Source organism: Lepidochelys kempii, chromosome 10 (genome assembly GCF_965140285.1).
Source record: "Lepidochelys kempii isolate rLepKem1 chromosome 10, rLepKem1.hap1, whole genome shotgun sequence".
In the NCBI taxonomy this organism is placed as follows: Eukaryota; Metazoa; Chordata; order Testudines; family Cheloniidae; genus Lepidochelys; species Lepidochelys kempii.
In genome coordinates this window covers 30,915,266-30,941,659 of record NC_136389.1, presented here as the reverse complement: position 1 = coordinate 30,941,659, position 26,394 = coordinate 30,915,266, and the positions used below count along the sequence as shown (strand labels likewise).

The 26,394-nt window shown below is 55.1% G+C and overlaps 1 protein-coding gene across 2 annotated transcripts; it reads right to left on the bottom strand.

The window, feature by feature from the left end:
• Window positions 1–2,311: 2,311 nt before the first annotated feature.
• On the bottom strand, window positions 2,312–25,565 carry RHBDL1 (rhomboid like 1). 2 transcript variants are annotated; one of them, XM_073362614.2, is made up of 8 exons: window positions 25,304–25,565; window positions 18,953–19,120; window positions 17,314–17,538; window positions 16,863–17,011; window positions 12,415–12,527; window positions 6,334–6,434; window positions 5,481–5,541; window positions 2,312–3,945 (listed from the first exon to the last, which is right to left on the bottom strand). In XM_073362614.2, the coding sequence occupies exons 1-8, from the start codon at window positions 25,340–25,342 to the stop codon at window positions 3,674–3,676; spliced, it is 1,128 nt and encodes a 375-aa protein (XP_073218715.1). In that variant the 5' UTR covers window positions 25,343–25,565; the 3' UTR covers window positions 2,312–3,673. The 2 variants fall into 2 exon arrangements, with proteins under 2 accessions (XP_073218715.1, XP_073218716.1); XM_073362615.2 differs by having other exon boundaries at window positions 18,962–19,120.
• Window positions 25,566–26,394: the final 829 nt, after the last annotated feature.

The following is a 26,394-nucleotide window of genomic DNA, read 5'->3' as shown; positions in this document are numbered from 1 at the left end:
TCCCATGGACTTTCATCCAATCCCTGGCCCACAATGATACATGCCCTGAATATGAGAAGCTCTCCCAAAGAGAGTGGAGAAATTGCCATCTCTGTCACACCCAGGTGAACTGTGCCACTTTCGGCCCAATGGAGGCACTGGATGAGAAGCTCCTGATGAATGCCAAAGTGCATGAGTGGTGGGAGAAGGGATCTGATGCGATGTAAAATTCATAATGCATAGTAATATTTTGCCCTCCCCGCCGAGGCTACATGTGCATGAGGGGGTGTGATTTCCCCTGCTTGTGAATGCCTACTGGCGTTAGCGCACATCACACTAACGTGAGCACAAGTAGTAGTGTGGCCAAGGTAGCAGAGGTGGCAGCAGAGAAGACACAGCTGAGCCATTCTGAGAACATATCCTCTAGCTAAGGCATGTCGCCTCTGCTTGTTGTGGGTGCTACCGGTGCTACAGAGCTATACTCAGGTGCTGAGCGCTCGCCTGAGTATGTGTCTACGAGCAATGGCATCACACCCCAAGTTTGCAGCGTAGATGTAGCCTGAGGAGCTCAAATCCTTTACAGGTGTCACTGAATTAACCCGTGAAGGACCTCACGGAAGCAGGTCAGGAAAAGCCTCGTCCTCATGCTACAGCTGAGGAAACCAAGGCACAGAAAGGCTAAAGCACTTGCCTGGGATCCCCCAGGGTGTCAGCAGCACAGCCAGGAATGGAGCCCAGATCTCTGACTTGAGCCTCCAAGGCACTTCCCATGAATTTCGATGTGCAGTAGGTACCTAAATCCCTTTGAGAAGCTGGGCCATGGTGCTTTCACCAGACGACCTCCTAAACAAATGACATATGGCATCAGGAATCTCTGCATGTTGTCTTCTCCCTGCAGAGAAAGAGCCCTTCTGATCAGTGGGGAACCCCAGAGGGGCAGTGTGGGGAAGCGTGCACTGGTGCTACCCAAACTGTACCTGCTCTGGGCATGACGATGACCTCAGTCTCCAGGCCTAGCCATTGGGCCCCTTTCCCTGGCGCTAAAGTCACAGGTACAAACACTCACGAAATCATGGTATGATGATCTGTCAGAGAGCCAAGCGGCTGCCCAACAGCACCTTAGGAGAGCTGGATGGACTTGGGGCATTAGATACACTTTGACCATAGCGCTGGCTTGGCTGAGAGCTGCAGTCCCCGGTTCAACACAGAGCAGGTAGCAACAGGGCAAACTCCATACCACAATGTGGCTCACCTGCAGGAATTCAGTCTCCACAGCTTAGTGCTTGGCCTACTAGGACTGCCAATCAAGGGGCTTTCTGTGATGCAGACAGCTGCCTGCTGAGAGCCCCATTGCATTCCACACAGCCTCACAACCAGCCATGAGATGGTAGCAGCTTCAGTGCTGGGCTGGATTCGAGCTGGCACCTTGGGGTGGTGCCATGCATCTCATCACCAGCTCCCACCCCCAAGACAGCCACTCCGGCCTCCCACCTCTCTTCTCCTGCCCATTTCATCTGCAGCTTCCTCCAGTTAGAAACCAGAATAGTCACCAATGGCCAGTAAGCGTAAAGAGAGAAAAGGGCAACACCGTCAACCCGTGGCTCTGGGGCCGGATTTTCAGAGGGGCTGGGACTGGAAGTGAGCCTGACACACCTCAGAACCGGGTGTGGTACTGCCAAGTTAAAGGCCCAGCTCCTCAGCTACTGTGAACAACCATCACTCCACTAAAATCAGAGCTACGGTGATTTACTGTAACCGAGGAGCTGGCCCCACACTCAGCTGGTGCAAATCATCTTGTCTACACGTGACTGTTAAACTGGATAAAGTAGGGTGTGACTGGAAAGCAGATGAACTATTCCTGATTCACTCTTATTCCAGAATCAGAGTGCCTTCTTGCAGATTAGCTAAATCCACATCCAAAATGGATTTTGTTAGAACAGAACACTCTTAATCCAGAATAAGAGCGTCCACAGAGGGAGTGAATCAGGAATAACTCCCCTTGTAGCCACGCTCCCAGAATCTTGGCATGTGGGACAAACTACAGCAGCACTCAATGTATGGGCCATTGGTGGAAGGCAGACCCACTTCAAATACCCAGTCCTTTGCCAGTCCTCCCTCATCATCAGCCACAAACCTGGATGTCACAAGTGGCTCTATGTGGATGAGCAATTTTCCATTTGGGCCACAGCAGATGAGGATTATGTCCCATTCAGCAGTGAATAAGCAAGCCTGGCTTCTGGTTCTTTGCCCAAGACGGGGAAATCTAGTCCTCCCCTAGGAGGAGCCAGGGAATGGATGCAACACTGCAGTGGAGACAGACAGAGAGCAGAGCCACATGGTGTGCAAAATATTTATTTATACTCCAAAAAGGGTCAGACTTCAAATGCGGGTCCTGCCTCTTTCCCTCGGCCATCCCTGCCCTCTCAGCATGAGGCACCAACGCATTGCTTGGGAAAGCTCCCAGCAATGCCTGCTGCCGTGGAGCGACTCCAGGAGGTGTTTCACACCAGCTATTGAAAGCTCTAGGGTGTGCAGGCTTTGGGACCTGGAGAGCCAAACTCGGGGTCACCGCTGAAACGAGTCTGGCTGGTCTCAAGCTCTGATTTGGCGCAGAAAAAATCTTGTTGGCACCAGAGTCCGTCATGTAAAAGAGCAATTTGTGTTGGGAGGCCCTGGCCCCTGCACAGTGGGTGGGTGCTCAAACTAACCCTGAACTGTGTGCCATGTGAGCTCTTAAAGGATTAAATAAGCCAGGGAGCACTGTAACTGCCCTTGGTACAGAGACCAGAGCTTGACATGGCTGTTTCCTAGGGATAAAGGAAAGATGGGCTCCCTCCTGACCTGCTTCCTGGCCTGTGGCTACACTGAGATTCCATCAGTCGCTGCACCCAACTGTATTGGCCCTATCTTCTGCAGAGTCAGGGGGCACCCGTGGCTGCTGCTGTCTGCCGGGTCTCTGCTGGCCATGGGCAAATGGAGTCCCCTCGCTACTCTCTACTGGGCCTGGAAGCAAGGAGCAGAGATTTCATGCAGGGAGCTTTTCCACCCTTACCGTGCTGCCCCCGCAGGGCTCTGCCATAAGGGACTGCACGGAGAATGGGGTGCAGGGATGGGGAGAAGCAGGAAAGGAGGAACAGAGGGCATGAGAGCGAGCGAGAGAACCACCTTCACAGGGGAGCAGTATTTTACTGGGGTCCCTGCTGTACTGGTGCTGCCCAAAGCAGAGTAGCTGGGCTGCCCCCGCCCCCAAGAGAGCTAAGGAGAAGTAGGGGCAGGGAAGAGGTAGGGGCAGGAAGACTGTACATTCAGTAGGGAGCATTGGCATACCCAGCCTGGCACAGGGGGGCCGGTCAGCCGATTCACTCCCGCTCACGCTCGCCCGGGGGGCACACTCATTCGCTCACACGCACGAGGGCGGAATAGCTTTCTGGCCGAGCTCGGCTGCGCAGGGAAGGAAGGGGGGTTGCCTCGGGATTTGCGAGCGGGCAGCGTTCCTTGTTTCCGTGTCACGCGTCTGTTGCCTCCCAGCCTCAGGCAGGGGCCGAGGAAGATCCAGTCCGGCATCCGGCTGAAATAACACACTGATAGAAGAAGTGTGTGGCTGGTAACAGGCAGGGCTCCGGCTGGGAGGTTGGCACCCGCATTGTCTGGGTTTTGGCACTTTCAGGGTGGGTGTGGAAGGCCCGGGGGGATGCTATGGCGGAGGAGGGATGTGTGTCCCCAGCAGGTCATAGGCGAATATGTTCCAGAAGACGGCGAAGACAAGGAAGGTGGCGTAGGAGAGCAGCACCACCCACCAGACACACTGGTCCTGCAGGTTCTCCTCGTAGCTGCGCAGGATGGTCAGCCCCATGCTGATGCCCACGATGGCGCCTGCCAGATGGGCCATGAAGCTGGGTTGGGGGCCAGAGGCCACCAGGGGTGGAGAGAAACGGAGCCATACGGCACGGCCCACCTCGGAGCTCACTGCAAGGGGGAGGACGAAGAGTGAGAATGTTCGCCACAACTCTGCTGAGGAGGCTATTGGCTAAGAGCCACCGCTGCCCTAGAGAGTCTTCCCTTCTCATGCCCCAGTCACCTCCCCTGCAAGTCTATCCCATAGAACCCTGCTGATCCCCAGCAATCCTGCCCACTGTGCCAGGCCTCCCTTCTCCCAGACGCAGACAGGGGGTTCCCGGTGGAAGGTTGTGCAATTCTTCACCATCAGCATCTGCGTATCAGTGGGGGTGACAAGCCATAGGAAGTGGTGGGCTCTCCATCCCTGCGAGTCCCTACACTGAGCCCAGATGCCTCTCTAAAAGAAATGCTCTAATTCAACTCATCCCTTAGCGGTGGTCATACAGGCCTATGGGGGTAACAACCACCTGCCCCTCCTTTTGGCACATGGGAAGGGGGTAACATGGGGTCCTGGCATGGAAGAGAGTGAGAGCTAGTTCAATCACAACGTACTGCACTTGGGAGCAGTCGCTTACAGAGTAAGGAAGATAATTCTCCCCAGGGATTCCTGCAGGGTTCCAGGCATCCGGTTTTGGACTGGAACGCCCTATTGAAAAGGGATCCTGGCAGCTCCGGTCAGCCCCATGGACCAGGCCATTAAAAGTCTGGTCGGTGACACAGTGGGGCTAAGGCAGGCTCCCTGCCTGCCCTGGCTCTGCTCAGCTCCCGGAGGCAGCTGGCTTGTCCCTGCGGCCCCTAGCTCTGTGCAGCTCCTGGGAACCACAGCCAATGGGAGCTGTGGGGGTGGCGCTTGCAGGCATGGGCAGCGCGCAGAGCCCCCTGGCCCCTCCACCTAGGGGCCACAGGGACATGCCACCACTTCCAGGAGCTGCACAGAGGCAGGGCAGGCAGGCAGCCTGCCTTAGCCCCACTGTGCCATCGACCAGGAGCTGCCTGAGGTAAGTACCGCCTGGCTGGAGCCTGCGCCCCGATCCCCCTCCCACACCCCAACTCCCTGCCTCAACCCAGAACCTCCTCTTGCACCCTGAACCCCTAATTTCTGGCCCCACCCCAGACCCCACCCCCCCAGCAAGATCCCTCACCCCTTCCTGCACTCCAACCCCCTGCCCCAGCCCTGCACTCTCTCCTGCACCCTAACTGCCTCCAAGAGTCCACACCACCAGCTGGAGCCCTCACCCCCTCCCACACCCCAAGCCCCTGCTCAAGCCCAGTAAAAGTGAGTGAGAGTGGGGGAGAGCAAGCGACAGCAGGAGTGGGGATGGAGTGAGCGGAGTCAGGGCCTCTGAAGGGGCGGGGCAGGGGCAGGGGCGGGGCCTCAGAGAAGAGGAGGGGCAAGGTGTGCCCTTTTGTGCGATTAGAAAGTTGGCAACCCTATTGGGTGAGGTTCTCTGGCTTGCGTGAGACCAGCAACTGGACTAGGTGATTAGATTGGTCCCTTCTGCCCTTGAAATCTCAAGACACCACAGTGCTGCCAGCAGCCTCACCCAGCTAGGCTCCCACAGGCCCTGCTCTCCACTGCCTGACCACATCTGACATGTACTTACTGCACACCAGAGCCAGGACCATCCGGAGCAGCTTGTATGGGCAACGCATCCCCGCCCAGTTCTGTGGACAGAGACCCCAAGTTATGGTGGCATGAGAGCTGTGGTCTGGGATCCCCTTTGGACCATTTCAAAGTGGGGAGGGACCTGAGGGTGGCCGGCCAGGCTGTTGCTCATCATTCAAAATGGCAGCGGGAGTGAGTGGCGCTCCGTGTGCACAGGAAGCCCACCGCCTGCCCACAGCCGCATCCCATGGAACAAGACATGGTGGCCAGAGCCGGCTTACAGGACCTGGAAAGCAGGGGGCCTGTGCTGGGCCCATCAATGGGCATAAGCACAGAGATAGGACAGCCTGCGGGAGGCAGATACCCCACACTGAGCCTACCAGAGCTGCCCAGCTGTCACTGGTAATGACAGAGACAGAGGCAAAGGCTTCTCTGGGTAACTATCAGACCTCTCCCACTCAGCATTGCCCCCCCTGCCAGTGCAATGCCCCAGTTGGTGCTGGACAGGAGATCAGGAATGAACCGGTCCCTCCTGCAGTGCTAGTCCCCCAGCTGGTTATGTATCAAAAGACACAGACCAAAGCTGTTTGTTGGAACGTGAGCAGAATGGCGACTTACAGTAACCCTGCAGGCCCAGACACACCCCTGGCCTGCCATGCTACTCTCCCCAGTACCTGGCCAAATCCCCTCTAGCCTCGTCTCACTGGGGGCTCCTGGCCCAGGGACATCCTCTCTGCTGCCTGTGACCCTAAGGGACACCAGATCTCCAGTGCCAGGGAGGAGAAGCAGATCAGCGACCTCTCAGTCTGTCCTTCCCCAGGGCTGGCCTGACTGCAGAGCCAGGTACCTACCATGACAACGTTGGCCAGGTGAGCGGAGCAGAGGGCGTAGACACCCCCCGAGCCTCCGACCAGAGGGGCCCTCATGTCTGTGATGGAGACAGTCAGGGAGCCTGCAGGGGAGAGAGGAAAGGGGGTTACAGAGTGGGGGAGAGAGGATCACCCTAGGCAGGACTAGACCCCTCTCCTGACGAAGGAAGATGTGGGGGGGCAGGGCAAACAGGTGCTCCGGGGCGTCAGTCGTTCACTCGCTCAGCATCCAATTTGAATGGGAGGTTTCCATACTCGGGCTTTTCCTCTCCATCTGCCCACGTGACAAACTCAGTTACACACGCTCCACCTATCTCCCCCACCCCCTGCCCCAGCACACTCACCCCTCACGGTAACTCTCGGCACAGCCAGCACACCACCCCCCACACCACCCACAACACACAGCACTCACCCCCGGAGCCCACACTCCACACGCACCCCATAGGCCCCAACCGCATCCCAGGAGCTCACACCTCGCAGCACACGTGCCACACCTTACCCAGGCCATATATACACACGGGCTAACAAAACACACGCACCCCGCCTACAGTCGGCACACTCCACACCTTACCCAGGCCATATATACACACGGGCTAACAAAACACACGCACCCCGCCTACAGTCGGCACACTCCACACCTTACCCAGGCCATATATACACACGGGCTAACAAAACACACGCACCCCGCCTACAGTCGGCACACTCCACACCTTACCCAGGCCATATATACACACGGGCTAACAAAACACACGCACCCCGCCTACAGTCGGCACACTCCACACCTTACCCAGGCCGTATATACCCACTGGCTAATACAACACACACACCCCACCTACAGTCAGCACACTCCACATCTTACCCATGCCGTATATACACGCTAGCTAAGACAACACACACACACCGCCTACAATAGGCACACTCCACATACTAGAAAGAAGTTACTGGACTTGACGCTGGTAGAACCATAGGATCATAGAAGATTAGGATTGGAAGAGACCTCAGAAGGTCATCTCGTCAAACCCTCTGCTCAAAAGGTAATAACAAAATGTTTTTTTAAGTACATCAGAAGCAGGAAGCCTGCTAAACAACCAGTGTGGCCCGTGGATGATCAAAATACAAAAGGAGCACTTAAAGACGATAAAGTCATCGCAGAGAAACTAAATGAATTCTTTGCTTCAGTCTTCACGGCTGAGGATGTTAGGGAGATTCCCAAACCTGAGCCATCTTTTGTGGGTGACAAATCTGAGGAATTGTCACAGACTGAAGTGTCACTAGAGGACGTTTTGGAATTAATTGAGAAACTTAACAGTAACCAGATGGCATTCACCCAAGAGTTCTGAAAGAACTCAAATGTGAAATTGCAGAACTATTAACTATGGTTTGTAACCTGTCCTTTAAATCAGCTGCTGTACCCAATGACTGGAAGATAGCGAATGTAACGCCAATATTTAAGAAGGGATCTAGAGGTGATCCTGGCTATTACAGACCGGTAAGTCTAACGTCAGTACCGGGCAAATTAGCTGAAACAATAGTAAAGAATAAAATTGTCAGACACATAGAAAAACATAAATTGTTGCGCAAAAGTCAACATGGTTTCTGTAAAGGGAGATCATGTCTTACTAATCTATTAGAGTTCTTTGAAGGGGTCAACAAACATGTGGACAAGGGGGATCCGATGGACATAGTGTACTTAGATTTCCAGAAAGCCTTTGACAAGGTCCCTCACCAAAGGCTCTTATGTAAATTAAGTTGTCATGGGAGAAGAGGGGAGATCCTTTCATGGACTGAGAACTGGTTAAAAGACAGGGAACAAAGGGTAGGAATAAATGGTAAATTTTCAGAATGGAGAGGGTAATTAGTGGTGTTCCCCAAGGGTAAGTCCTAGGAACAATCCTATTCAACCTATTCATAAATGATCTGGAGAAAGGGGTAAACAGTGGGGTGGTAAAGTTTGCAGGTGATACTAAACTGCTCAAGATAGTTAAGACCAAAGCAGACTGTGAAGAACTTCAAAAAGATCTCACAAAACAAAGTGATTGGGCAACAAAATGGCATATGAAATGTAATGTGGATAAATGTAAAGTAATGCACATTGGAAAAAATAACCCCAACTATACATACAATATGATGGGGGCTAATTTAGCTACAACTAATCAGGAAAAAGATCTTGGAGTCATCGTGGATAGTTCTCTGTAGATGTCCACACAGTGTGCAGTGGCAGTCAAAAAAGCAAACAGGATGTTAGGAATCATTAAAAAAGGGATGGAGAATAAGATGGAGAATATCTTATTGCCCTTATATAAATCCATGATACACCCACATCTTGAATACTGCATACAGATGTGGTCCCATCATCTCAAAAAAGATATACTGGCATTAGAAAAGGTTCAGAAAAGGGAAACTAAAATGAATAGGGGTTTGGAATGGGTCCCATAGGAGGAGAGATTAAAGAGGCTAGGACTTTTCAGCTTGGAAAAGAGGAGACTAAGGGGGGATATGATAGAGGTCTATAAAATCATGAGTGGTGTGGAGAAAGTGAATAAGGAAAAGTTATTTACTTGTTCCCATAATATAAGAACTAGGGGCCACCAAATGAAATTAATGGGTAGCAGGTTTAAAACAAATAAAAGGAAATTCTTCTTCTCTCAGCGCACAGTCAACCTGTGGAACTCCTTGCCTGAGGAGCTTTGAAGGCTAGGACTATAACAAGGTTTAAAAGAGAACTGGATAAATTCATGGAGGTTAAGTCCAGGATGGGTAAGGAATGGTGTCCCTAGCCTCTGTTTGTCAGAGGGTGGAGATGGATGGCAGGAGAGAGATCACTTGATCATTACCTGTTAGGTTCACTCCCTCTGGGGCACCTGGCATTATCCCCCTTCAGGTAGTTGAAGGCTGCTATCAAATCCCCCCCTCACTCTTCTCTTCTGCCGACTAAACAAGACCAGTTCCCTCAGCCTCCCCTCATAAGTCATGTGCCCCAGCCCCCTAATAATTTTCATTACCCTCCGCTGGACTCTCTCCAATTTGTCCACATACTTTCTGTAGTGGGGGGCCCAAAACTGGTCGTAATACTCCAGATGTGGCCTCACCAGTGCCGAATAGAGGGGAATAATCACTTCCCTCGATCTCCTGGCAATGCTACTACTAATGCAGCCCAATATGCCGTTAGCCTTCTTGGCAACAAGGACACACTGCTGATTCATATTCAACTTCTCATCTACTGTAACTCCTAGGTCCTTTTCTGCAGAACTGCTGCTTAGCCAGTTGGTCCTCAGCCTGTAGCAGTGCATGGGATTCTTCCGTTCTAAGTGCAGGACGCTGCACTTATCCTTGTTGAACCTCATCAGATTTCTTTTGGCCCAATCCTCCAATTTGACTAGGTCACTCTGGACCCTATCCCTACCCTCCAGTGTATCTACCTCTCCCCCCAGCTTAGTGTCATCCGTGAACTTGCTGAGGGTGCAAACCACACCCCATCCAGATCATTAATGAAGATGTTGAACAAAACCGGCTCCAGGATTGACCCCTGGGGCACTCCACTTGATACCAGTTGCCAACTAGACATCGAGCTGTTGATCACTACCCGTTGAGCCCGACAATCTAGCCAGCTTTCTATCCACCTTTCATTTATCCAATCCATACTACTTTAACTTGCTGGCAAGAATATTGTGGGAGACTATATCAAAAGCTTTGCTAAAGTCAAGGTACACCCAGCTGATTTGACACCTCAAAATACATGCAGTGCACAAGCATGCATTGGGCTGAATTCATCCCTGCTTGATCCCTGAAACCAACAGGGTTACACCAGGGATTAACTTGGCCCATTAGGATGACTGGTGGGCGACAGCCCCGCAGGGCTCTTCCTGGCTTTTTGTGCTGCTCTAGAAGGAGTGGAGGTTCAGAGTAGAGGAGGGACACAGCTCCCTGCACACCCCATCCACTGCTGCCCTGGACAGCCGTGCTGGAGCTGACTCCCCGAAGGACTTGGCAGAGCAATTCCATCTAAGGCCACTGGGCGTGGCAACAACAGGATCTGGGACTGCATCCTGCCAGGTGGGAGACAAGATCTCCCTGTCACACAGGGAAGAGGTGTTTGGGGAATGGAGCCCTGCCCCACACTGCACTGTGTGCTGCCTCTCCCAGCTACGCCACCATGGCTTTGGGGAAATCAGACAGCACTTCTCATGCTGCTCCCAGTGAACCGGGGAATGCCTATCACTATAGTATCTAGGTATCAGTTCTGGGGACTCAGGCTTCACCCAAAAGACTCCAGCAGCACAGTGCCCCCTGCAGCATTGATCTGGTACTGACTCAGGTAGCCAGAGCCGCCACCACCACTTCCTGCGCTCTTGGGTGGGCTTTCCCATCCACGACGAAGTCTAATGCGATCACAGCGCAAGGTGCTAGGGGGTTAGCGACAGTGGGGTGGGGGAAAAGTCTGGTTCCGATACTTCCCCAGGGCCCCCGCTCCCGTCTCCATGGATGCAGGACAGGCCACGGCAAAAACCATGGTGCGGGACTGCAAGAGAAACAGAGGTCCCTGAAATGAGGATGTCGGGGTGGCTGGGGATTCCACCCTCCACCCCGATGCCAGCTAGTTCCCACCTCACGGCCACACAAATCCATGGGTTTGAAACGAAGCTATTGCAAGAAGCTGGTGCGGGGACACTGAGCCCCTCAATTCTAGGTCACTGGTTCAAACCCAACTCAGCTATGAGCGAAAGTCAGGGTCATGTGAAGGCTATTTTGGAGTCTCAGTGCTGCTCCTGGGGGGCACAAACCTATCGTGCCTGGCCCCGATTTTCTCCCATTTTTGGCAGCAGAGGGGCCTTGCATGGAATGTGCTGTGGATCCTGGCCTTCCCTCCAGCCTCAGGTCCCTCCAGGTCAGGCTGGGCAGACCAGGGGAGTTGGCACTGCTCCTGCTACCTCTTCTGCAGCTGCAGAGTGAACGTGGCTTACAAGGGCATGGCCAATTTCCACCAGCTGAATATAAAACCCAAAGCTGGGGACCCTCCTGCATGTACTTCCCAGGGTAGCATCATCCGAGCTAGAGGAGAATCTCCATTCGCTGTGGGGCATGTGATGCAGAGCTGAGAAGTTCTGCTTCCATCCAATAGAGGGCAGCGGTATCACACACACAGGCACTTTACTACATGGCTGTCCTGGGCAGATGAGATGGGATAATAGCCCTTCCCCAGTGTCCCAGGGCTGGCTGCAGCTGCGTTCCCCCACAGCAGGGTTACAGTACAGGACTCCACTCTCCCCATGCACTCCAGATATCACAGGGACAATATCAAGACCCACTGGAGGAGCTCTGAACCCCTGTTAAAGGGAGCCAACCCACTGCAATCACTATCTGTGCCTGTGGAACCCAGATCTGGTTTACAGGAGAAGAAAATAGAGCCGTAGGAAGGGGACCTCTGGGAGCAAGTCAGTAACCAACTGAAGCTCAGCAGAGATCTGGGTCACCATCTCTACAAGCCCAACAAAGCCCAGCTCTCCTGGAAATTGCCCCTGAAGGGCAATCTTTCTCCCAGCCCTGCTGTCCTCAGCCATTTCAGTGGGGCTCCGCCTGACCTAAGGACACGTAATGTATCACGAGCAGCTCTAATTCTTTATCGATCTCAGCTGGCGGTGCTGACCCACCTTCTGGGAATAAGGGAGATGGAAATGCAGAGCTCTGACAGCTTAGCGGGTGGGTGTGGGGAGAGCCCAGGAGCGGCCTGCACCGCCAGGGGGAAGAGGGGAAGGCGGAGAGAACATGGGAAGGGAAAGACAGGCCAAGAGAGGAGCAAAGGAGAAAAGAAGCTGGCGGGAGAAGACAGCGGTGAGCTCTCAGGCTGACTGCCACAGCGTAGGCACACACCTGGGCTTTTGCAGCCATCTCAGGAGGGGCCCAAGGGACAGCTGAGGACTCGGTTCTAGGAGGATACCATGGGAATAAGGAGGAGCTAACGGCTGGGTTGGCAGCGGGACGGGGTCTTGAATGAGCCTTCGCCGCCAGTGCAGGGGAAGGGAATTCCTGCAGGAGGCAGCCTCCAGCCAGGTGCTCCCCACCCACCTGCCAGCACTCCCGCCAGGTAGAGGAAGCTGATGCGTAAGATGCCATGGACCATCTCCAAGGGGACCCCAATCATCAGCTGAAGGAGGGCGTTGAATCCCAGCTGTTCCAGCCTAGACAGAGAGACAAGGAAACATTCATCCAGCAGTAACTCGGTACGGACTAGGCAAGCAGAGGGCGCTGGCCAGCTGCGCACACAGGGCAGGGGAGGGAGGGTACACGGTGCCCTGTGCAGGAAGGCAGCGGGTTAAACCCAGGGCCCAGGATGGATCAGGGAGTTTCTGGGAATAACAAATGCAAATTGAGACTGTGGCCCAACCCTTCCCTTCTGAAGGCTTTAGGATCCCATGCTGGCCTCATCACAGAGCAACTAGGCCCAACCGTGGGAGATGCTGGTGAGCACCTGAAATTCTCACTGGCTTCAGTGGGATACCTGCTGCCTCTCAAGAGCCTCCCTCCCCAGCCCAGCCAGTGTGCCAAAACCCTGAGCAGGGAGGGCCTCTGTACGGGGGGAAGGGAAGGCCGCTCTTCATGGCCCAGCTCTGCACATCTGCAGCACCTCGTCTCTTGGCACTTTATACACACCAATGAGTCCTTCCAGCACCCCCGCTTTACTGAGCAGGAGTCGAAACAGAGGGGCAGTGACTTGCCCAAGGGCACAGACTAAGCTAGTCGCAAATAAAACCTCCTGCCTCCCATGCTTCCTTGTGTAGCCCAGACCCTTCTCCTGCAAGCCTCGCTGTGATGGCTGCTCCCAGCCACACCTGTGGATATCCACCCAGGAGGGAACTGAATTGAGCCCACCTAACCTGGGCAGGATTGGAAACGGAGACCAAAAAGATCCCTCTTCCAAGATCCGCTCCCTGAGACAGTCCATCCCATTGCAGCTTGTGTAAACCCCACTTCCAACTGAATTTGTTTTCACTTGGAGCCTTGAGAGCCAGTGGCCACATTCACTCACTGAGCTGAGACCTCCCGGGACCGAGGGTGGAAGGTCTGAGATAGGAAGACCCGGCTGCAGCCTCCTGCCATGGGGCCTGTTCCCGGGAATGCCCTGGGTACATAGCAATGAGTCCTGGCCGAGCCCTGAAATGCCAGGCAGCCTCTAGGATCCCACTGACATTGGCATCGGGGATCTATTTCAAGATAACACCACCCCAGTGCTAAACGGGCGACGTTTCACCAAACAGCCTCCAATTAGAGGGCGGTCTGTTGTTAATCCCACCAATCAAGAGGCCATGATAAGCGTTAACTGCAGCTAATCCCACCAATCGGGGGAACGGGCTGCACTCCTGTGATCAGACCTTTGTCGTTCCTTTCAATGATAATTATTTGTATCATCCCTAATTGACATTCTTTGCTGTTACCACGCTGGTGAGCCCCACAAAGCCGTGGTCTCTGCGCTGAGAGCATCTATGAGGGAGGGAGATGGCTGCGTTAGACACTAGCTTGGGAAGGAGTCGAAGCCATGTCTCTCCCGCGCTGGGACACAGAGCCACGTAACAGAGCGGCTTGCTTTTCTGCTGCTATTCGTGGCCATTGCTGGCCGTTGGCCCCTTTGTGTGATCCCTCTTCCCCCTTACTCTGCCTTTGAGCATCAGTGTGTGTGGGTCTGGAGCCGTTCTCATGCAAAATGTATTGGGAGGGCCCCTGGGGTCCGGCCTATTCTGAGCCACTGGTCACTTGCTTCATTCTCCAGGCATTTGAGGTGAATGCTTGTGCCCTGACACAGATGGAGAAGGGGGAAAAGGAAGAGAAACCCGGCAACTTTGGCATGAAATACATTTAAACATGGATAATGCATCTGAGCTCACCCTCAATGTGCCCCAATTCTGGGCAGGCACAAGCAGGAGCCAGGTACAAGAGAGCACCTCCAAGTAGCTCACGAGGAACTTCAGTCCTGCGGAAAAGCTTTCCAGCCCTACGCTGTCACCTGCCACCTCTCATCTCTCGTGACAGTGCTTGGCCAGCATGCAAATACCTCAAGAATCGACAAGGTGTTTCCCACCCCATCATAGTCCCCCTTATCCTGCCTCCCACAGCAACATCATAAGGCTGGATTCATGACATCGCAGCTCTTTCCATGATGACAGACTGGGAGGTGAGCAACCTTGGGATTCGGTCTTGGTGCCAGGATTTAGCTGCCAGGACACAGCTTTTCTTTCACAAATCCTGGCAGCTTGGATGTGGGGAGTAGTACCAGGGAATGGTTGGCAGAGGTGGAAGGGCCTGGACTGTCAGTAATGCTAGGCCACAGTAACTTTATCCCTTTTTCCTGTTGGGGAACTGTCTGCTCCACAAATCTGACCCTCTTCAATATAGTTTGATCAGCGTTGTGTGCAAATGAATTGCAGACGGTGGGCTGCTCACCCACTGTCCCAGCAACCATTTGATGCTAAAACTCTTGTGTATTTATAGGCTTTTCAGTGGGGCTCATTTCCATCCCAGTTGATGTGCTTACAAGTGTTAATGAATTAAGCCTCACAACTGTGATGCACCCTGTTTTACAGGTGGGGAAACTGAGGCACGGAGAGCCATTTGCCCCAAGGTCACATAGTGAGAAAATAGTAGAACCGGGACTAGAACCCAGGTCTTCTGACTCCAAGTCTTATCCACAACTGTATCCTTCCTTCCAAGTCACCTGGTATTGCTTTTGCTTCCTGATTGGATGACCTCCCCTTTATTATCTGCCTCTGCCCATAAGGAATGTCACTTCATCACAAGACAAATGTATTGAGTCAAGTCTTGACCACTGGCCCAAATTTGCTTTCTGTGAAATTCGACCAAACCAAACTGCCCGTCCAGGTATTCGAACAGCAAATCAGATCATTCTCCCAGCCCATTGCTTTGACCCTGCCACCCCTCTCTCTGCGTCCCTCCACTGGTTCCGCCTTCTCTATCGCCTCTAACATAAGTTTCTTGTCTTCACTTTCTAGATCCTTCATGTCCTAGCCCCACCCGACCTGTCCTCTCTCATTCTGCATCAGTAGGTCAACTCCCGCCCCCGCTCGGCCCAGGAACTCAGCCCCTCTGTCGCCCACTTCTTACATTTTCAAACAAGCACTTTTGTGCTTTCTCCCTCGCACTTGAGAGAAGCTCCCTGTGCACAGCTGCAAAGCCACGTCATTGTCCTCCTTCAAACCCCTCTTTCCAACTCTCCTTTGGCATGAGGCCTACAAAAAACTGGACAATGGTTGGGCTGCAGGTGCACTGAGATCACTGCCTACCATGGTGACTAGACTTGTCTCACTGTTCCGCCCCCATTTTTCTGTCCGTATCTGTCTGGCATCCCTTGTCTTTTACTTAGATTGCAAGCTGACTGTCTTTCTGTTCTGTCTGTACAGCACCTAGGACCGTGGGGTCCTCTGACAAGGGGGTTCTAGATGCTACGATCATACAAAGAGTAATAATAATTATCATAATTAATAACAAAGAAGGGCTGCAAACCCAATTGAGGCTAAATTCTAGTCCCCAAAATGTAACTGTCTCACTATTCATCCAGCTCAAATCCCCCTCCTGGAATCTGATGTCCTTTATTACCCACAAAGCAAGGCACCATGCTGGCAGCTGCAATACAAGGTACCGCCCACCCTGTGCCCTCTTAGGGGATGTCTACACTGCAGCTGGGAGCCTTCCTCCCTCCCAGCGTGGGTAGAGACAGACACATACTAACTTTGCTTGAGCTAGGCCTCTCCGACTAGCAGCACAGGTGATGTGGCATGGGGGAGGCTCCAGGCTGAGCCCAGGGGGTTGGGTGGCCAGCCCAGGCGGTTGGGTGGCCAACCCAGGCCACCGCCTGTACAACAGTATCCACCCTGCTATTTTTAGTGTCCTACTCAAGCAGAGCTACCATGAGCCTGTCTCCCCAGCTGCCATGTAGACAGTGTAGACAGACCCCCAGCGGTACCTGAGCCCTGACCTGGAGGGACCACACGTACGGGGGAGAGGTTAGGCCAGCCTCAAAGCCCATTCAGCCCTTGGCCTCTCTTCTGATACTGCCAGGGAGGCGCTGGGGGCTGTTGTGCACTAGGAACGCACTGAGACCCCCCCCACCTCACTCCACGTAGGCCAACAAAAGGCCCATCGGGTGGGAATACCTTTCAGCCATTCCTGATCTGAGCTAGAGACAAGGAGGCAGCCTAGAGGTGACCGGTTCCCAGGAGCCTTGCAGTGCCCCAGGAGTTAAATAAACGGTTCTAGTCTGCAGTTCAGAGCAAGCAGAGCGAGCTGTCGCCCATACCTCGACCTTAGCCATGATCTGCAGGCTCTGTGATCTCCGGGGGGGGAGATAGGAATTCATATGCCAAGTTCATCCAGCCCTGGGCTGGCCCACCCTGCTTCAGTGACAGTCCCCACCACCCCACCTGCTGCAGAGAGACAGGAACACAGTCTCTCCACACCAGCTGAGCTGCCTACCCGCAGGGGGCATGGGAGTGGTATGTCCTTACCCGACGTGCATGAACATGTAGGTGAAAAATCTCCAGGCCCGGGCTCGGTGCCCCGGGTGGTACACCAGCGGGCTCTTCATGTACTCTGGGTGGTAGGTCTGCAGGACCCACCGGTTCAGCCGGGCCCCGTAGCAGAGGAACACGATGATCTGCAGAAGGGAAGGTGCTAGTTGTCAGTTATAACCAGAAGGAATTCCCCGCCGCGATGCTAGGCCGAGCTGAGCCTGTGATAGCCCTGCCTGCTGCCAGGCTGGGTGACGCTGTGACAACCTCCTCCTGCCCTGGCTTTGGAGCTCAGCATCCCGCAGGAAGGTGCCCAGGGTGGATTATTTCCTTGGATCCCATGCAGGCGCCAGGGAGCCCTACCCCAGTGACTGGTTGCTAGGGCTCCCCTTCTCCCCCAGCAGATACAAGGGCAGGACAATGTGGCCCCCCGGAGCAGTCAGCATACCTGGGTCAGCGTGATGGCTGCCATGAAGATGGGCGGAGGGCAGGTGCGGTGCTGGTAGAAGTACCAGCGCCGGTCCATCTCGCAGGGCAGGATCTCATAGGCCACGTAGCGGACAAAGCGCTTGTAGAAGCCCAGGCCGGTCTCGTCCAGCAGCACGTCCCGGGGCAGGGCCCTCTGCCCATTGGCAATAGCTCGTTTGAAGCTACTGGAACGTTTACTGCTAATCTGCAAAGAGAGACTGTGAGGTACACAGCCCGCCCAGCTACTCCACTCCCAGCCCCTGCCAGCAGGGGTCAGCCCAGGGCAGGGATTCCTCGTCCCATTCCTTCCAGGTCCTGCCATCATCAGGGAAGCACTGTGACCCAGGCCTTCTCCATCCTCAGCTGAGGAGAGGGGGAGGAAGGGCTTTTGCTGGGGCCGTGGCGGGTTTGGGATTCTGAGCACACAGCAGGGACGGGGACAGCATGCCAATGCCTCTCTCTTGCCGGATCATTTCCTCGCTCGGCCAAGGCAATCAGGAATAATCTATGGAGAATTAAGGATTTCTTTCTGCATAGCCAGCGGTGCTGCCTGCTTTAGTCGAGAGCTCAGCAAAAAAGGGGGAAAATATTCTTTATTTTCCACCTCCCTGTTTGCTTCCCTCTTGGAGGCCTCTCACACGGGTCCTGAACCAGCAACTTAGGTCAGAGCGAAAGCCCGACCTCCCCGGTTGCAGCTGCTAGAACAGAATGGGGCAGCAGCCCTGGCTGCGCGGGAGCCCCTAGCTGTAAGCTGTCCCACCATCACCCTGGAGAAGGAGCTGTAGGAGCTCCCTGCAGCAGTCAGTGATAAGGGTGGCTCTCGATGGCGGAGTCACATGAGTTCCCCTCCTTTTGCTCACAACTGTCTTTTCCTCTCACCCAGTGTTGGCACCACATGGCCAGCCCTGGGGAGGCCTCCCGAGAACAGCAATCAGCGACACAAACCATCCCCACCATGTCTCAGTTCAGGGAGGGAGCGGCTCTGCTCCTGTGGCCCGTGCCATGCTGGGCCTCCCTGCTCAACAATGCTGGCTTGCGTGGAACAGCCTCTTGTCCCCTGGGAGCTGAGCTGAGACCTCCCCAATTCATTTAACACAGGCCAGCCAGCAGGGAGTGCTGACTTGGAGTTCCTTCTCCAGCACCCCAGCCCAGCTGCCCACAGTGGGCACTGGGCCGGCCTGAGGGATCCCACCAAATGGGCTTCATTCCATTCTGTGCAGCGGGCACCCTGGGAGAGTGGTGTCTTTGAGTCTTTGAGTCTCAGGGCCACGTTCAAGCCTGGCGTAAGCGGGGGCAGAGGGCATTGACATCAGCAGGAGCCGGGCTCGCTTACACCAGGGATGAATTTGCCCCATGGTCTCTAACACCGAACTAAACGGAGGGCTGGGTTTTGCACTTCCCCTCCCTAAAACTCCTGCCTTTGAGTGGCAGGTCCGTGCATATGAGTGATGCCCATCTGTCCTTCAGTTGCCACCCTGAGCCTGTCCTCTTGGGGGCTGCAGGATTAGAACTGCCAGGTGGGTTGATCCAGCTGCCATGTTTCCTGGGCAAAGCATTCCCCGGCCGCACACAGATCTACAGCACTTGCACAGCGCCTCAGGGCTGTTACTAGTACTCACGTTACTGACCAGGTCTACCAGCTCCTGATAGCAGATCTGCCCTTCATCGTTGCTCTGGGCCAGAGCCACCAGCATCTCCAGCTTGGCAGGATCCAGGGGCAGCTCATGGCTGTGCACCAGGCTGGCGAAGGTCTCTACACCAATGAAACCGGTGTTGTCTGGATCAAGCTGCAAAAGAAACCAGAGTCAGAGAACCCAAGGCCGAAGCGGGTCAGCTCCAAGCATTGGGAAGATGGCACTGCGGCTGGAGTAGATGGGAGCTTCCCTATACTAGGACTTTTACACTATTCCCTAAGGTCACTTCTTCTAGGAGAGACTGGCACTGGAGTAGCTGTCAACTTGTGGGGAGTGGAGTGGCTGGGCGCTGCCCACAGTCCTCACTCTGCTACAATGCCTGGCACAGTCATGGGGGGAGATTTTTAAAGCAAAGGATTTCAACAATGGGTTTTACTAACCCTGGAAACCCTCAGCCCAGCTGCTCTGTCTCTCTCACTCTCCCACATGAGTGCAGCCAAGGAAGTCTAGGACATGAACCAAGAGCTCCTGAGACTCAGTCCAGACCACAGAATCCTTCCACTCCATCCCTCCTACACAGCTCCTAAGATGGGAGAGTGGGCTCTGCTAAAGGCAGGAGAGAAAGTTATGGGGTGACTTGATCACAGTCTATAAAATGGGGCTAATGCTGCCCTGTCTCACTGGGCACACTCATTAACATGCACGGAGCTCAGGCAATTGGAGCTCTGGAAGGACAAAGAGAGGTAAGTCAGCATGTGCAGGAACCCCTAACCCTAGCACCTTTGTTTATGACACTCCTGCCTCTTCCTCCTTCACCAACAAGCCCCCGAATTCTTTGCAGGTCAACTTCCAGAAAGCAGAAGCTGCACGTAAAACGAGGGCCCTGGAAAAGGAGCAAAACTCACAGGCCTTCAAAAGGCTTGGGGAAGGGGGTTTAGGATGTTCTTCTCGCTCTACAAAGGACAATGTTCCCCAGGTGGGTGACCCCTTCAACCTGCCCTACATTTACTGGGAGAGCATGACTGGAATCAATAACCAGCTGTGATTACGGAGTTCAGAACCAAGGTGTCCAAACCCTGAGTCCTTTCAGAAACTTCCCAGATTCATACCGCAAGTCCCAGCAATTCCAGCTGCAGTATGAGCAACGGATCAACTCTGAAGACCTTGAACCTGAATCAGGACACGCAGCCCAATGTCGCCCCATTTCCCAACTTCTTCTGAGCTTCCCATGCAGTTTAAGAACACAAGAAAGGCCACACTGGGTCAGACCAATGGCCCATTTAGCCCAGGATCCTGTCTTCCAACAGCGGCCAATGCCAGATGCCCCAGAAGGAATGAACAGAACAGGACAGTTATCAAGTGATCCATGCTGTGTCGCCCATTCCATTTCAACGTGTCCACATCTGCACCCTCCTCTCAGCTCCAAACTCTTTGAGATGCAATGCCCCTTCGATGTGCAAATGGAGGGATTCTGATGGGCTGATGAGCGGGCCTTTTTCAAGTTCTCCTTTGCACTTCCCACCCTTTCCCTCACACTCCCATCTCCTGCTCCCACTTCAGAACAGGGAGCCAGACTCACACTGTTATTACACAGGTGAACAGAACCCTATCGAATTCCCCGAGCACCACCTTCAGCTCTTCCAGAAGTGTCACGTCCTCACTCACCCAGAGCAAAGCCACAGTCATGCTGGATTTACCAGGAAGGTTTGTATCCAATTTCCTCCTTGAAAAGTACTTTGAATAATGTGGGGGAAGGGCTAGTCTTTTAAAAAAAAAAAAAACCACGCTGGAAGGTCAAGAAGAAAAGTCAGAGTGTGGCTAAGGGCCCTGCCGAGGGCATGACAGAGGCTGGGTTCTGCCCCGGGGAGGCAAAGCCAGTAAAACAGAATTATTCTGCAAATAATATTGTCTCTGTCATCTTATTCTCCAGGGAACAAAATGCAAAACACAGAGCTCCCTGACAATGTCCTTGTGGAATGGGCAGGACGGAGAATGCTGTGGGACACGGACACGCTATTCTGGTTTGAGCTGAGGGAGACTGCAGCCTCTCCAGCCCAAAGAATCTACTGCTCCCTGGGGCTACTGACAGATCTAGTGGAGACTTCGCATCTCGCCCTGGAGGGCGCAGCAGCTGCAGAGAGGGCCCAATCCAGGGAAGGGGAAGGGACCCTCCTCCCCGCAAGAACATGAGAAAGGGGATTACAAGGAGGGGGGATGCAGCATATGGCCAAATTAACCCTTTGGAGGCTGATCACAGCACCTAGACCTTGCTCTAGACAAGGAAAGCAAGTTACAAGCAGAGCTCTCTAGGGCAGAGGTTCTCAAACTGTGGCCCGCAGACCGAGCTCCACTCAGGTGGTCCACAGATAGTTCCCTCTAAGGTGCGCACCTGGGTGGCTGCACACAACAGAACAAAGGGCCAACCACCTAATTAGGAGCCACGCAGGCTCGACTTCACTAATTAGGTGCCTGGACCCTGGAGAAGATGCACGTGTAAGGTGAGGTGGGGACCTTGGGGGGAATGGGGGTAAGTGGGAGGGAGCAGTGGGGTGAGAAGAGGGGGCGGGGGGAATTTGGGACGTGCAGGGCTGTGGCAGCCAGAGAAAGAGGCGACTTTCCCCAGCTCCAGGCTGCTGTGGTGGGGAAGAGACCCCCCCCCTCCTTCCCAGCCCCAGCTCAGGGGCTGCCGTGGCAGGGGAGAGAGGGCACATCCATCGCATTAGAAAGGTAAAACTACTGATATAAAAATATGAGTTGTGTGCTTTTCTTTGTAGAACAAAAAAATATTATTATAAAGATTTTTTTATATAGCGCTTTTATCCAATGCGCTTTACACTCGTTAGCTAACGGTGCAAACAACATTTGGAAAGGTCATTAAGTGGTCCGCCGAGACCCCCTGCAACTTTCAAGTGGTCTGTGAAAAAAAAAGGTTTGAGAACCACTGCTCTAGGGGTTACTGCCTCTCCACAGCGCTTGCTCCTGATCCTTCATGTGGCTGGCCATGTGCCCTGGGCTACGTTTCCAGAGCCCAGTGAGCCTAGGACAGCTCTGCTGTAGGAGGGGTGGGGCAGTGCTCCAGGAAGCAGTCAGGAAGGGGCTGTGTGGGGGCAGTGTAGGACATTGCACCCCCACACACACAAAAAACCCACGTCGGGTACCAATTCCACTTTTACTTTCTCCTTGGAGCCCCCAGTTCCCTGCACACTGGGCCTAGCAGGGAACTGGGGGCTCCAAGGAAGCTGTGACACCCGTGTTCACTGAACAGCATCTCAGGTAGGCAACCCCCCAGCATAAGCAGCCACACCCAAGTGTGGGCTAATGGATAAATAGCTACGGTGCTGGACTGGGACTCAGGAAACTTGGGCTCTATTCCCAGCTCAGACACAGACTGGCTGGGTGGCCCTGCCCATGTCACTTCACCACTCAGTGCCTCCCTGTGCCTCCCCTTCTTTGTCTCTCTAGGTTGTAAGCTCTAGCGCCTGTCTCTTACTATTGTACGTACAGCGCCTAGCGCACAGGGGCTCCCACCACACTTGTGGCCTCTAGGTATGACTATAATACATATACCAGGAATAATAATCCCTAGGGTACTTTCCAGTACCACTGGGTTTGGCCTCCAGTAAACGACCCACTTCCACCAGCCAGCCACTTGCCCCCTCTCCCTGGGTATGAAAGCTGGGCCTCCATTCAGCTCACTAGAGTCAATAGCTATTCACTTGCTCTTCCTATGGCCAATACCATTGCCATCGCTGCCCCCTAGCCCCACCGTGTACCACAGCAAATGCACATGCTCTCACCCGTGCACACCACACACAAATGCAGACCCAAGCACACACAAAACCCGTCTGCATGCACGCATTCACACTGCACATGCATGCATGCCCTATGTGAATGCACACCCATCTACACGCATATATAGACACTACAGTATGTCCACACTTAGGATCACACACTTGTTCTGCATAGGCACACATACACACGGAGATGCACACATAGTATACCTCCACATCTCGTGTACACGCATGCCCACCGCACGTACACACGGAGATGCACACATACTATACCTCCAAATTCTCATGTACACGAATGCCCACCCACATGTACAGACGGAGATGCACACATACTATACCTCCACATCTCGTGTACACACATGCCCACCCGCACATACACATGGAGATGCACCGTATACACATGCCTCACACATATGTATACCTGTACGCACACGATACACACGATAAATATGTATGCCTGCAGCCTCCCCACCACACACGCACGTGCATGCACATAGTATACACAGGCACACACCCCATGGGAAGCACACCCACCCACCTGAATATGCACATAGGCATCTCATACACACAGTGCGCACTTAGAAGCACACACATACCCACATATGAGCATGCACACTTGCTCCATGCTTGCACAATACACACGGAGATGCACACCTACCATGCATGCACAAGTACATACATGCGCTCAAACACACTTGCCCAGCTTCTCTCTTGCCTTGTGCATTTCAGTGCAAATTGGCCAGTCCATAACAGACCAAAGCAGCAGCAGCAAAGTCATTCCCCACTCAGTGGCCTGCAGAGACCCCATCTCCAGCCACACTCCAGCGCCTGTGGCCAGCACCCTCCCAGATCAAACCGTCATCACCGATGCTCATATCCCCTGCACCTAAGGCTGCAGCACCACAACTCCCACAGGGCACGAGGACTGGGAAGTTTATTCAACCTCTAGCTGCTGAGAAAGGTTGGACATGGAGGTGACAGGATCTGAAGCCAATGTCCTCCCCTAAGAAGCTCTCTAACCTTTGAACGATCATCTATAGGCCAGTGGTTCTCAGCCTATTTACCACTGTGGGCTGCATATGCAGCTCTCTGTGTGTTGTGTGGGCTGCATCCACACAATATATATACTGCCTGTATGGCCCTGAGGAGGTCACCTGGGCTACAGCTATGTGCTGATTGGGCTGCAAGTGGCCCACAGGCTGCAAGTTGAGAACCACTGCTCTAGGCTGACTGGCATTGCTGCTCCCCTTCCCCCAGGAGTGTAACAGGCCCAAGCTCTCTCCCTTTCCTTACAGAGATATTTAGATACATTTGTACCCCTCAACTCCTGGAGGTTCAGCTCAGATCCCACATCCGATTGCCAGTGAGACGCCTGGTAACCCAGCTCCCCCCTCCAACGAGGTTGTGGGACTTGCCCAAGGTTATGCAGTGAGTCATAGGGATAATTATTGAAACGGGAACTTGGAGTCTAAATTCCTAACTGAAATTAACGACCAATCTCCCCCACATCGGAATCCCTGGCAGTGCAGGGGACCGGCTAAAGAGACTGAATTTGGCTGCCAGAGTAGATGAAGGGGTTCCAGCCGGGAAGCAATCAGAACAGAGTGCCGCTCGGTGCCACCAAGGGTTAATGTATTAGGGCCCAATCCTGCAACCAGAGCAGAGAGCTCAATGCAACACAGTGTTAACACATTAGGGCCCGATCCCGCAGTCAGACCACCATGTATTAATGCACTAGGGCCCAATCCTGTAGTCATGTCACAGGGCTCAGTGCCACCATGTGTTAATGAATTAGAGCTCAGTGTTTCCAGGTGCTGGACACCCCTCACCCACTCTTTGCCCAGTCTGAGGGCAGCTGCTGCTGCTCAGCACTGCACTGAATCAGGTCCTTAGCCTCAAACTCTGAGCTAGAGAGCTCTGGGCTGGGATGAATGAGGAGGTCAGAAGTGAGAGGAGCTGCATGGCCACTGAGGCTGCTGGCTACAGCACGTATTTACCCCTCTGCTGCTCGAGCAGGTGCCCCGATCCAACACCCTTGGCAGCCGGTGGTTCAGGAGGTGCCCCCAGAGCTGGAATAGCAGGGTCACGGCAGGCCAGCTTCAGAGTGCCTCTGACAGAGCTGGGGGGGGGGGGATGCTTGGCTCTCACTAGTGTAAGCCGCCCCCTCGCTGCCAGCAGGCACCACATCCATGCTCACGAGCGCATCCGTTCTATTTCAGAGGCACGACAGAGACGGTGCTGGCTGAGGACACCAGGGCTCCCTGCCTGGACGCCACCAGGAGGGGAAGACAGACCCCAGAGGTGCACGTGGCCTGGTCTGCTCGAAGCCACGAGCTAACCACACGGCGTGGGGGGAACCCACCAGGGAGATACCAAGGGGATGGGCACAGAGCCGGGATGGCACATCTGCAGAGAGCCCCTGTTCCACCGCCCCCCCCATGGAAAGTTAGCCCCCTCCCCAGCCTGCATGCCAGAGCTGGGCTGGCACCCACCCCTTCCGAGCTGGAGAGGAGCAGCAGCCGCTGCCTTGGAAACCAGCACTCACCTGCTCCTGGATGAGCTGCAGCAAGGAGCTCCTATCCATATACCTGCCGGGGCTGGCTGGCTGCAGGGGCGGCCGGCTGCGGGGCTCATCGGAGGCACGAGGCGGCGCGGGGCGGGTTTGCTGCTCGCCTCCCAGGGCGCCGGGAGCGATGGCGGGGGGGGGGAGCCGCGCTGCAGCCGCCGAGCCAGCCAGCCAGCCCCGCGTCGCTGCGGAGCGATCGGAGAGCGAGCGCCGCTCCGCTCCCGCACAGCCGGGCTCCGGGGGCGGGTGCCAGCGAGAGGGGCTGCGGGAGACGCGGGGCCGGGAGCCAATGGCAGCCCAGAGGGGGCGGGGGCAGGGGGCAGCCGCGGAGCGCCGAGCCCACCGGAGCCGGGAGCGACGCTGCAGCCGCCTCTGGCGCTGGCGAGACACCTGCGGGCCCGGCCGCCGGGGAGCGCACGGGGCGGGGTGCGCGGCGGGCACGCAGCAAACGCCGGGCGGTCACCGGGATGCTCTGGGCACCTCCCCCCTGCATCCCGGGTGACACCCGGCCCGGGCGCAGCGCCCGCTGCCCCTGCATCCCGGGTGACACCCGGCCCGGGCGCAGCGCCCGCTGCCCCTGCATCCCGGGTGACACCCGGCCCGGGCGCAGCGCCCGCTGCCCCTGCATCCCGGGTGACACCCGGCCCGGGCGCAGCGCCCCCTGCCCCTGCATCCCGGGTGACACCCGGCCCGGGCGCAGCGCCCCCTGCCCCTGCATCCCGGGTGACACCCGGCCCGGGCGCAGCGCCCGCTGCCCCTGTATCCCGGGTGACACCCGGCCCGGGCGCAGCGGCCCCTGCCCCTGCATCCCGGGTGACACCCGGCCCGGGCGCAGCGCCCGCTGCCCCTGTATCCCGGGTGACACCCGGCCCGGGCGCAGCGCCCCCTGCCCCTGCATCCCGGGTGACACCCAGCCCGGGCGCAGTGCCCGCTGCCCCTGTATCCCGGGTGACATCCAGCCCGGGCGCAGCGCCCGCTCCCCCTGCACAGCGCCCCCTTCCCCTGTACCCGCGCACAGCGCCCCCTGCATCCAAGGAAGTACCTGGCCCGAGCACAGCACCCCCTGCCCC